An 11,921-nucleotide genomic window follows, 5' to 3' on the forward strand; every position below is an offset into this window, starting at 1 on the left:
ACTTTTAAAAACTGCCGACACTGCTAACGTCTGAAACCTCCTGATGTCACAGCCTTGCACAGGCTCGCAGCCCGCAAAAGCACGGTTGGAGTTTCACGGTGCACAATGACGGCATCCTGGGTGGGTAAGGGCAGAGCCTCTTGTTGACAGTAGTGAAATCAGACAAACAAAGCCATGTCAACGGGATGTGTGGCGAGGGCGTCTGGGGAGTCCCAACAGCCCTCTTCCCAATCTGCAGCGAAAGACCCCATCCAGCCCCTTAATCCTCCCTCGAAGAGCGATTTATTTAGGCAATTATTCCTTCCATCCTCCCTACTCCCATTTTCTCATGAGAGAAATTTCTCCAGAGCCTAGGATTTAAAGAGAAAATATTTTATCTGTTATAAATTCCATAAGCATCTATTCCCACTCCCTGCCCGAAAAAAAAAAAAAAAAAAGTTGATAAACACCAATCAGGTTCCTGTTTGTGCCAGTTATGCAGCACTGGCTGAAAAACTGGTTTTCGGTCAAACTATAGAAAGTTAGTATAACTAAGTAGTTGAGAGCATGGGTCCTACAGCCTTGCTCACTACCTGGCGCGAATCTTGCCTGCCCCTCGGTGATGTGACCAGACTTCATTTACTGATTTTATGAGCAGAGGTCATAATATATACATAACACACAGATTCTCGTTCTTTACACTTGATACTCTGCAGTTTTTAATCTATAGTGCGTTCATCTATGCGTATTTTTTCAGGTCCTTACAATTTAAAGAGGATGGATGTATACCCAACCCTATCCAATGAGAAGGGTAATTTAGTCTTCAGACTGGAAAAAACATATATTAGGTAACTGAAGTCTCATTTTGCACACAGTAGAATAAAAAGATTAAAAGACCACCTGCAAAGAGTCATTGGGCTGAGATACTCCATGAAATAACATACAGAAGTTATGGGCTTTGAGAACCGGCACTTTGGCACCAAAATCCACTACAATCAGGAATCCAAGCCAAAAAAGCCCTTTTTGCCTAACCTTTATATCAACATCAAAATAATGTTTTATTAAATTGAGTAGAAATTGTCCTTAACTATTTTTCCTTTTGTAATAAAGGCAGCTTGGATTTAATGGTATGTTATAGGAATTTATTTACAAATTTTGGTATCTTTTTGGATTCTAGCAATTAATGTGAAAATAGGAAGTACAGCCAACAAAATTTTCAAAATCAGCTCAGCATCATATTTGGATGTAATTAAAGGTATAATCTGTTCCACTGGAATACTTCAGTGCTATCCTATCTTAAAAAAACAAATATGAATATTAGTTCTTTCGTGATATGTCTTTTTTACATCACGCTAGAACATATAAAACTTTTCTATAAAAATTATTGTGTATTACCTCTTTTATACTTATAAACATATATGTTACTTTTACATAATTGAATTCATTGGCCTTTTATTTGCCACAAATATGATATTCAGGCTCAAGCCACAACTCATTCAAACATTTTAAACATACCATTTATTTCTTTGTATGGGATATAGTTAGTTATCCATTTTGCCTTCTGGACTAATATGAGTCCTAAAGTTTTGCTTTTATTCATCAGCCTCAAGCACTTGTAGGCAGAGTTGTTATCAATTATATCTGATTATTCACCATAAAGTCATTGAGCTCTGTCGAAATTCAAAAGAAATTTCTTTTAGAGTGAGGCTAAAATATGCAGGTAATCTAAATGATTCCGCATTCCAGGCTGGATTTTAAAGAAAAAATGCAAAACTTTAGTTTTTGAAGAGAAGAAAAAAACAAAACAAAACTAGTTATAGCTCATAGAATAAAGTATATCATTGTTGCAGTCTCACAATTTATAAGGCAATTCTAGCAAAATGCCAGGGAACTGGCAGTTCTGGCACTTTGGGCGTTAATAACAGTGCCCAGCAATGTTGGAGCCTGAGGAAAAGGAAAGATAAGTAATACTGATCCTGCCTTTATTGGAAATTGTGATTATTTTGTTCATCATGGGTGTTTCTGCATTAATCTTATTTTTAAACATATTGCATTAAAGCATCATCTTGATTACTTAAATGTTGCACCCAAAGAGAGTGCCCATTCCCCTCACTGTAGTCCTGGTCCTGCTTCATAAGTCACCTCTCTCAACCCTCATGACCTCATCTGTACAACTGAGGCAATAATCACTAAGAGGATTATTGAAAGGACTGAGTGAGAGAACATGTGTAAGAACTTGGTAATAGTAAATGTTAACATATAAATACATTTACAAAGCACGACACAACTCCAAGATAAAGTCATTCTAGTAAATGTTACATTTAAAGATGTAAGGTTGATGGAAAGTGTAAGTCCCATAACTGATGATAGAAATTGAATCAGAGGCCTTAGAAGAATAGGCAGACTTGAAGACACACCCATCTCTACCCAACTATATTTAAATAAAGAAAGAGGTATACAATCACAGCCCAAGCAAGCAATTTCCTTTCCAGTTTTCATAATTAATCTTTTCATAATTAATCTTTGTTTGTGTAAGTTCAGATTCCCTCTTTTCAGTTCCTAAAAACATTCAATTCACCGAAAACGAAAAATTAATTTAGGAAGAAACTCTTTAATGTTTTCCTCTTACTTAAAAAAATTACAGCTCAAACAACACAGGTGAAGTCCTACAAATAGATGCACTGCACATGAAATTTGTTTTTGAAAAAGTGGAGGGCATAAACCTTTTGATTCAAGGTAGGGAGAACTTTCTAGGCCGAAGGAAGGTGCGATGCCTCCTGTTTTCATGAGCTAATGATGGTTTCCAAGCTGGTTGGAATTCAGCGCTAATTGTATTTTAAAATGCCACCTCTGAAATCCTCTCCTCTCTCGGGATCTTACATCAAGGTTTCGAATTTTCCGGAAAACCTCTGCACTTCACCTTTCTCACTCAACAAATGCTGAACTTTAGAAGAATTCAGTTCAGAGCTTCTCTTTCCCCTGCAGGTTTTGATCTGGGGATGGTGACGCTAACACCCAGGAAAGCTGTCCTGCCCTGTTTCGGGGGGTGGGGGGGGGAGAGGGACAATTAAAATAGGTATTTTGGTGGCTCCACTCAGGCTTGTCCCTTCTAACAGAGTCATTAAACAACTTTCCAGTGTCATTCAAAGAAATTATAACAGAATCAATTGATTTTCATGCTCTGCTTTATTAGCTGTAATTTAGGAGAGAGAACGGCCCTGTTGACACAGCTGGAACGTGTCAGGACCTGTAGTACGTTATTGGCCTGAGGCCTCCGAATTACAGTCCATTCTCAGCAGAATCAATCTGAACTCGAAAACCTTCCCTCTAGGAAACATGTACCTATCTACTAGCAGAAAGCACTTCTTGTACAACTGAAAATAGTATTCACTTGAGGTATGTTGCAAGCTCACCTTCCCCAAATCAGCCCTGACGTGCCATAGCTCTCAGCGTGTCCACGAAGGGAGAAGAGGGCTACAGATGTCTCTTAACTAGATACACAACACGGGTGCATGTGTGACACTTTGCTGCTAGTCAGATCCCAGACTGCAAGTGGGAATCGCTGGCTGTTTAACATGCGTTCAGAGCCTTGCCAATCTAAAATGGCTGCTCCGTAATACTTTAATTGCAGTTTCATGGAAACAAATTGCTATTTAACTGCAGTAAGCATTTCTGTGACTTGGCTGGACTGACAATAGGTGAGTCTCAGCAGCAAAAAGACAGGTAACATCAACTTGTAAATGGTCTGTGTTTCAACAGCCTCTCCAATCCAGTCACAGGATGCAAGCACCCAGGATAGAATTCCTGGGTGAAGGAGGCTTGGGACAACGTCTTCTCAATTTAAATACAATTATTTAGGCTACATGGAAACCTTTCACTATAGTGTTTTGATAGACAGATCTTGGAGTCTATGTTATGCAATTTATTGGCCCTAAGAAATATTTTATATAAATAGTAGTACACATTAGAATCTTACTATATTGACATTTAAGCCATTTAACTTAAGAGCTTCATTTTGGATTATCAGTTGTTTCAAACATCAGTGCAAATCAGGGCAAAAGAATTTAAATACGGTTAATATTAAGAGGATGACAATTTCACAAGCTTCATGTTGGTGTGACAGTTTTCTCATTTCGTATTTTATAAGACACTACAGTCTGTGTTAAACTATTTCCTAATAAATCATGACGAGCTGGAAATAGTTTCTCGTGGCAAACGATTTGGTTTGGAAAAGCTTCGTTTGGGCTCTCCGGCCTTTTGGACTGTGTAAATCTAACTAGACAGATCGGTAAAAAACATTAAACCCTTTCAGAGGACAATCTGTTTCATTAGCAAGATTGACAATTTGCATGATTGAGACATTTATATGTATCATAAACTTTTTTTTTTTAATCAGGAGTTCAGCTGGGCTCAGTCACATTTGCTTTTCTTTTTAATTGCACTTGCTTGTAGAGACTGGGGCCATCTTGCTCTATGACGTGGTTAATATTACATAAGTCCTGTCAAAAGAACAGAGTGCATCCCACTAACATCACCAATGCCACGATGAAAGGTGAACAAGCTCGTGGGTTTTTTTTTTCCCCCAGCAGTGTTGGAGCTGGGGGAGGAACGCAATCACTGCTCACATCAGAATAAACCTGAGTGTTTTTAGTAGCTTTCTATCCACACAGAGCATCCCCATTAGAGCCAGGTTTTATTGTTTGATACACCTCTGGTTTCAAGGAAGTGTTTTACCTAAAGCAAGACTACTACTTAAATATGTTCTATTGTATATTCATAGCTCCATTAGTCCTTCTCCAATTTAGCACATCAAAGAGAAGCCTTCATCACTTGCATGTGGATTATACTAACATGAGTGACATTTGTAATCTTATAGGTCTGCAACTTAAGAAATGCTTTTAGAAGCTCGTTATTAAATACGCAGCAGTGCTTGAGGAACTAGCCCTATAATAGTTCATTTAAAGTCTTTAATGACCTTAGCCCTCCACATCACTAAATGCCACACTGTATTACTGACTACAAAGTTATTAACTATCTCCTTTGAATTTCTACACTATATGGGACATGAGTGCTTATGTCAAAAAGAATTAGAGAAGATGCTAGCATTCTTATTAACACATTTCTCCTTTTCTGTCCTGAAGAGTCCCACGTTCCCTTAAAGGATATTGAAGGGGAAAAAAAAAAGTGTTAAGAACCAGAACTAGTTCCTAGCAATTCCCCAAGGATCCAACTCAAACAGATATTGTTATCTATGTGATTTTGTTCATTTTATTTTTTCTCCTGCATATTCTTTTTATAAAGCTCTAATAAACTATTCACTTTAACTAACTCTGCCTTTAAATTCTCCTACACGAGGTTTATAGGAGGTTTTCAGTTGGAGCAACTGATTTTTTTCTCTTGGCCTGGAATCTCTGGAGGCAGGAGATCCCAAAGGGAAGCTGACTGCTAGTTGAGAGGTGGTGAGCCAGACCTCTTTGCAGAACCAATTCCTATTCTCAGAGAGAGGGTGGGTCTGTATCAGGAGCTTTTCTCTGGAACAAGAGAAAATAAAACTTAAAGTAGCATTATGAACACACCTGGTTTTATTAACCTGTAAGAGAAGTTGCAGTTGAGTTTGCTCACATACTACAAGCCTGGCAGGGCAGCCTTTCACGTTTTTCCTCCTTCCAGCACCGGCACTGGGCCCACTGAATCCTTGGCCTACACGTGTTTTGTGCAGGCAACTTGGGTGCTGGTGGGGAGACTCTGCTGCCTAGAACAGGCGACTAAGTACCTCAAGACTACTACCAAATGAAATCCAAATCCTCCGCCAAACACATGGAAAGGCAGAGTCAGTACAGGAGCGTAAGAGCAAAACAAAATAAACAAATCATACAGCAGACCACACGAGTCTAGAAGCTCGGCAGGAAATGGCTGCTTCACCCATCAAAGAGGACTGTAAAAGAGCTCGGAGCTCCTAACAACTAATGGAACTTCAAAATCTGTACAGGTATGGTTTAGAACTGCTATTTCCTTCAAAAGCTATAAACTTGGTAAGAGAACAAGACGGTTATGCGACATTCTTCAACATGCTTTCCATCAATACCCAAGGCTTTCCTACTGAGAAAAAAGAATAAACGAAATAGCTGAAGAATCAAACGTATATATATAAACACAAAAGGTTCACTGTGATACGGCAGAAGTGTAATGACATGCTGTTAACAGAATATTCTGAATTTATAGAAAGGACTCCGTTAGAAACATGGCTTCGTACTCCTGCCAAAAACGGCAAAAGTAATCTGAAGAATACCTTATTAGCTCAGAGCTAAATAAATATACGCACTGCTTCCCTCGACCCCTGAAGATTTAAAGTGAACTTGGTACGGAACAAAAAAAAATAAAATTTTCCAAACCACAGAAAAGGAAAAGCAGTTTTTAAACCCAAACTCCATCGAATATTTTTCTTTTAAGTTTTTATTATTTAAATACACCATACTAGAGCAAATGTCTCTGAAAATATCACAAATAAAAGATTTTTTTCTTCATTCAGCAAATTAGAAGTAGGGGGAAATTTCTACACAGTAGCTTCTATGAGCCTGATTTTTTTTCCAAGTTTTTTTTTCTTTTTTTCATTCTTTTTTTTTTTCTTTGCCATGGGAGTAGCAACATTAGGACGAAAACACTTACATGCATACATACATTGTATTTTACAGAGATACAATAAAAGTGTTTGTGATAGAATATCACAAAAGCCACATCTCTTTCCTTTATCTCATGTTCAGTTTTGATTGAAACACATTTCCTTACAACACTTAAATATACAAAGAGCAAATAGAATGTTGTTAAGGTAAAAACACAGGGTACAAACTCTGGCCAGTGCCCTGCTAATTGTTAATGAGGGTAGAAAGCAGATTTGAATGCTTCTTTTAATTAGCTTCATTAGTCATTTCCCTCCTCCCAAGCTCCCTCCCCCCCAAAGATGTCCTCCGGTGGATCTTTTTTCATTTTCTCTACAGTCTCCCATTAGCCCAGGTTCATGGAGTCCTTAATGTTCATATTCAGTCATTTTAATACACCAATAAATGCAAGAAGGGCAATCAAGACTAAAGAAGGTGCAATGGCATGGAGCTGGCACTGGTGCTAGCTACAAAGGTGACTTGTCTACTGAAGACACACGGGATCCACCTGTGATGAACAAGATCTGAGATGAAGGCACGCATTCTGCATTACTCTGACCTTTTAGCAGACCTGCAAGAAACAAAAACGGGCATCTTAGCTAAAATGCTAAACTTGAGAGATATTAAACTCAAACATGGCTGCTTTTGTCTTCCCTACATTCACTAATCTTCTATTAGATTAACTTTCCAACTGTGACTTGTTAGAGGCTTTCTACGCTACTTAACTCTGGCAGTGGAGAACTAAAGCATAACATTTTCTGCACTTTTACTAGCGGACAAAATGAGACGACAAATGGACTTTCAGAAAGTTTCTGGTGTAAAGTTCTACAATGAATTGCTGAACTCTGTTAAAAGCAAGTTTCTTTCTGCAAAGAATGAATTGTAACATCTTGCCTCGTACTAGGATCTTAAAGGCACATCAGAGCCAAGTCCCTCCTCCCCAGGAAGTTTTGTGTTAATATTCTCAACTGTGTAAACTTTGGCAAGTTACTTAACTGTCTGTGTCTTGGTTTCCTCATCCTAAAAGCGGGGATAATAAGGGTGTTATAAGGATTACATAATATATAGGGAGCGCATTCAACAGCGCCTGGCACTTAATAAAAGCTAAACAAATACTGGCGGTTAACATGATTATTCTAATATCCCATATGATGTCTATGCACCCATGTCCTTCTCTGCTTATAGGTATGTGTGTATATACATGTGTGTATACACACACACAAAAAAATATTGAGATACTTCTTTTCCCTTAGTATTTCCTACCTACTATGCCACTTATTACATAAATATTGTAAATATATGAGTCAAACGTATGTAATGTGTTAATGACTTGTGCTCAATTAAAGAATGTAGTTCAATGGAAGTCTAACTTAAATATCTAAGTTAGAAATGACAATCCACACAGTTGTCCAATACAATCTGTTTGCAATTACCAAAATGAAATAATATATATTAGGTTTTTATGGTTCTTAAATGACATTGTGAGCTTCCCAGGAAGTTCTCCTTTCACCCTTTCCCTAACTTACTAAAAGCCTGAAGTCTATTAGGAGCTGCAACCCCCTACTTCCAAGCTAATTAAAGTGGTAGAGGCTTAATCCCCAGAGTGGAGGCTCAGTGTGAGAAAGGTAATTTGTCTGTCCAGAACAAAGATGCGGCAGCAGCCAGCGAGCATATTTAATAAATGAGCAACAAATGTCCTCTACGATGGACACACACACACAACATCAATTATGTAACTACGGGGGGGAACTGCGAAGTGGTATGTAAACTAGAACCCTCGCTAAATTTTCTTCTGACCAAAGAGATGTGATGTCTTATTTTACTGAAAAGCACAGATTATTCTAGATGAAACCATCACTCCTGAGTGGAAGAAAGAATTCCAGAGCAGGCAAAAAATTTACCAAAAATAAACCCAAAACACCCCACAATTCTTGATTCTATTTACATAACTCTCTCTCTACAAGGCAGTATTCTCCTGAGGGGAGCCAAGTCTCCTTCAGACAATATAGGCTATAACATTTTGTAGATCCTAGAACAAGAGTGGTCTGAGATTTCAGTCAAGAGACTGTATGATTTAAGAGCTTAAAATTATTTTTTCTCAGAACATACAAAAGCCAATGGTGCAGAACAACAACTAAACATCCCAGACACTGGGAACAAATTTCAGGAGGATAAAAGTTGAAAGGGGCCAGATGATGGGGGCCTATACTTTCCATACAATTAGCTGCCTTTAAAGAAGGGATGTACAAATAATCAACTCATTACTTTTCAGCCAGAGGATGTTTGGGTATATTTATTATGCATCACGCACTAAAAACGTAATTGGTTCTGTGAACAGAAGGAAAATGGCCAAAATTAATGTCCAATTTTCCCTACCAAAAATATGGAGAATGAGAGAGAAGAAAATAATAAAATGGAGCTATTTGTCATTTCTCCCCATCTCATCTCCTCCAGAAAAGAAACGCCACAGGGTTTGGGGAAAATCATTTTAAAGCATTCTCCAGGTCCAAAAAGCAGTTTATGACTCCACCAGGAAGTATGTTTTCATTACCTCTTCCCCCTTGCCCTCTCATTAATATCTCTCTGGACCACATTCAGCTTACCCAAAACCTTTATTTACAAAAACTACCTTGTGAATTGACTGTGCTCATGGTGAGCTGACCACCAAGGGCAAAAATGTAAGACATTTAGGCCAACGGGGATATGTTCTTAATTAACATCACCCCCAAAACACAGCTTCTCACCAATGTCTGACAAGAACACATCCTTAAGTTATATTTCCTTATGCCTTTTAAGAGCTATTAATTTTTGAAGGCCACCTGTCTCCTTTTAAAAGGCTTCCAACATTAAAATACACACTGGTAAGGCTCTTATTCATTGCCTCATATATTTTGTGTTCCAAAATGAACGCCCTACCTCTCCCACCCTGCAAAAGGTATGGACTTACATGAAAGGCACAATACTTGCAATCTCGTAAACATGTAAACCAGATTTTCCTCAAATTTTCCTCCCTAACACCTCCCAATTTACGTCATCTTATACTCAGTAAGATGGTACTGTGAGACGGTGCTCGTACCTATTACGCGTCTGTGTACTTAGTCCCTGGCTAACACTGCTATGGCCTGTATTTCAGTCTGGCTACACAGTCTGGCTACACTTTCCACCTTGTTTCTACATCCTTCAATTCTCACCATGCAAGTTGATGAGCTGTATCATTTTTTTATGCCTTGCTAAGTCAGGGAAAGAAATGGTATAAAACCAGCAACAAACTTAAGATATAGTTTGTAGAGAAACTAAGTATTTACCTTGGAGGGGGTGGATTTTATTCTTGTACTTTTTTTTTGGCTACCAAGTATAACTACAAATGGCTTTGCCTCTATATTGAAATGGGTATCTCAAAATATTTGTTACCCATTCATTGGCCTCAACTCGGCCCTATAGATTCACTTAATGACAACTGAAACCATGAAGATCTGTAAGTATTTATATGTATTGGCACTCCTTAAAGAAGCTTGACCTGGCTCATCAATGGTGACTGATTAATCTGCAATAAACAATTAGATTTCCGTTCTTAAAATAGTATTCTATGTAGTTCCCATATTAGTAAATAAGGAAAACTACATATTTTGATGCAATTAACCTTTACCTAAGAAAGCAATGGAAAATACATTTAAAATCATTCCATAAACTTGAGTAAGGGAAAATGATAAAAATAAGCATTAAAATATGGCAGTATAATTTAAAAGTTTTCAAATATTAGTCATTTTCCCTGTACACAGCATTAAGAAAATGCATTACGGAAGACAAAGAAGCCTAATATGTTTTCCTGAGATTTTTGACGCTTGCTAAATTCCTATTTGCAGATAAATGTTTTTTGTGATCCCTACAACAGACATTAATGAAGTTCCTATTGTAAATCCATAAAGAATTACCAAGTGAAGTGTGCACTTTTTGTTTCAATGCAATAACTCAGTGCTGTGTGATTGCTTGGGTTAATGATGAAAAAGTCAAACACACTATCAGAGCTGATGGAAAAATCTATCACCAATCTGAAATTAAAATTCATCTGTGGTCAATAAGATTTAATATCCATGCAAGTGGTGCTGTAAAGAGTAAATGAATCAATGTCATCAATACATAATCAGTATGAAATATGATGTGAATAAAATTATGCGCACGAGTCATACATTTCACTCTTTTCTGGGCCAGTGTGGAATGAACAGTCTCTTAACTGAAGGTTGACAGTAATTGTTACAAATTAGGCACAGCAGTTATCAAAATGCACTCACTTGCATAGCTATAGGACTTACTAAGGAGATTAAAATAGATCTGAAACTATCCAGTACTGCAGGTGCTGGACAACTGTTGATCACCAATTTTCCCTCTGAAGTGCCCTCTAATACATGATTCGTACTTTTGTATAATTTCCTCGTTTCTAACTCTGGTCCAAAAACTTTCCAGTTGTGGATCAAGAATCAAGACATTTAATCTTTAATGATCAGCAAGAGCTAGAACTTTTAAAACAGTTGTAACTTACTCAAATATTATGTATTGGACTACCAATCAACAAAAACGCTCTCCTTTGGAATTCCAGAATGTTTTGTAAAACTGCTCTTCTAAGATTCAAAGCACCGTAAATTGGGTTAGGAAGGCAGGTGTCCAGATTGCTATTACTAATGCAGAAATCATTCTTTCATGACAAAGACATTTATTCCCTCTTCCTACCAAAAATGTTCTAATCTTCCCCCCACAATAACCTAGTCACATCGTATTTCTGAATTTCAAAATTGTCAAGTGGGATAAACTACTGGTGGTAGGCAAGTTTTACATTCTGCCTGACGCTGCATGTGATAACGTGTTCAACATTGGTAAAGCTACAGCTATAACTAAGTCAGGATTTTTTTCACCACAGAAGATTCACAATTTAACCAATCAACTCTTCTATTTCTGAACAGTGTATGTATGAGTAGTCTACATTTCTTTAAAAGGGCACGCAAAAACACAACCACCGGAAGAGTGGTCGTGGCAGCAGCACCTCGGGCCCGATTCTGCCCTTCTCTGAGCCTCCCTGACACCTAGCGCGTCCCAGCGCGTCCTCTCCCTGCCCCTCCATCAGGGCCCATCCTTACTCCCCGCTAAGCTACAAAGCGCACCCTGAGGGCTCCTGTTTGCCTTCCTGGGAAGCGCCACAAAAAAAAAAAAAAAACAAAAAAAAAAAAACACAACCACCTAGGAAAACTCCCTCACTAGATGAAGAGCTTGAACCTTCCAACTAGGTATTCACCT

At 38.0% G+C, this 11,921-nt stretch overlaps 1 protein-coding gene across 3 annotated transcripts in view; it reads right to left on the bottom strand.

Annotated features, from left to right (window-relative positions):
* Positions 1 to 6,414: 6,414 nt before the first annotated feature.
* Positions 6,415 to 11,921, bottom strand: part of LMO4 (LIM domain only 4) — a gene marked incomplete at its 3' end in the record, with an annotated part of 16,877 nt that continues 11,370 nt past the window's right edge. For 2 of the 3 annotated variants that reach the window (XM_082339588.1, XM_082339589.1), the window contains exon 4: positions 11,908 to 11,921. This exon is cut by the window's right edge and continues 154 nt beyond it. In XM_082339588.1, coding sequence (XP_082195714.1) covers positions 11,908 to 11,921 — 14 coding nt within the window. Of the gene's footprint in view, positions 7,207 to 11,907 lie in introns of those variants that run through there. The other variant, XM_082339590.1, reaches the window with a different exon arrangement.

The sequence above is a fragment of the Balaenoptera borealis genome (assembly GCF_965194805.1).
Source record: "Balaenoptera borealis genome assembly, chromosome: 1".
In the NCBI taxonomy this organism is placed as follows: domain Eukaryota; kingdom Metazoa; phylum Chordata; class Mammalia; order Artiodactyla; family Balaenopteridae; genus Balaenoptera; species Balaenoptera borealis.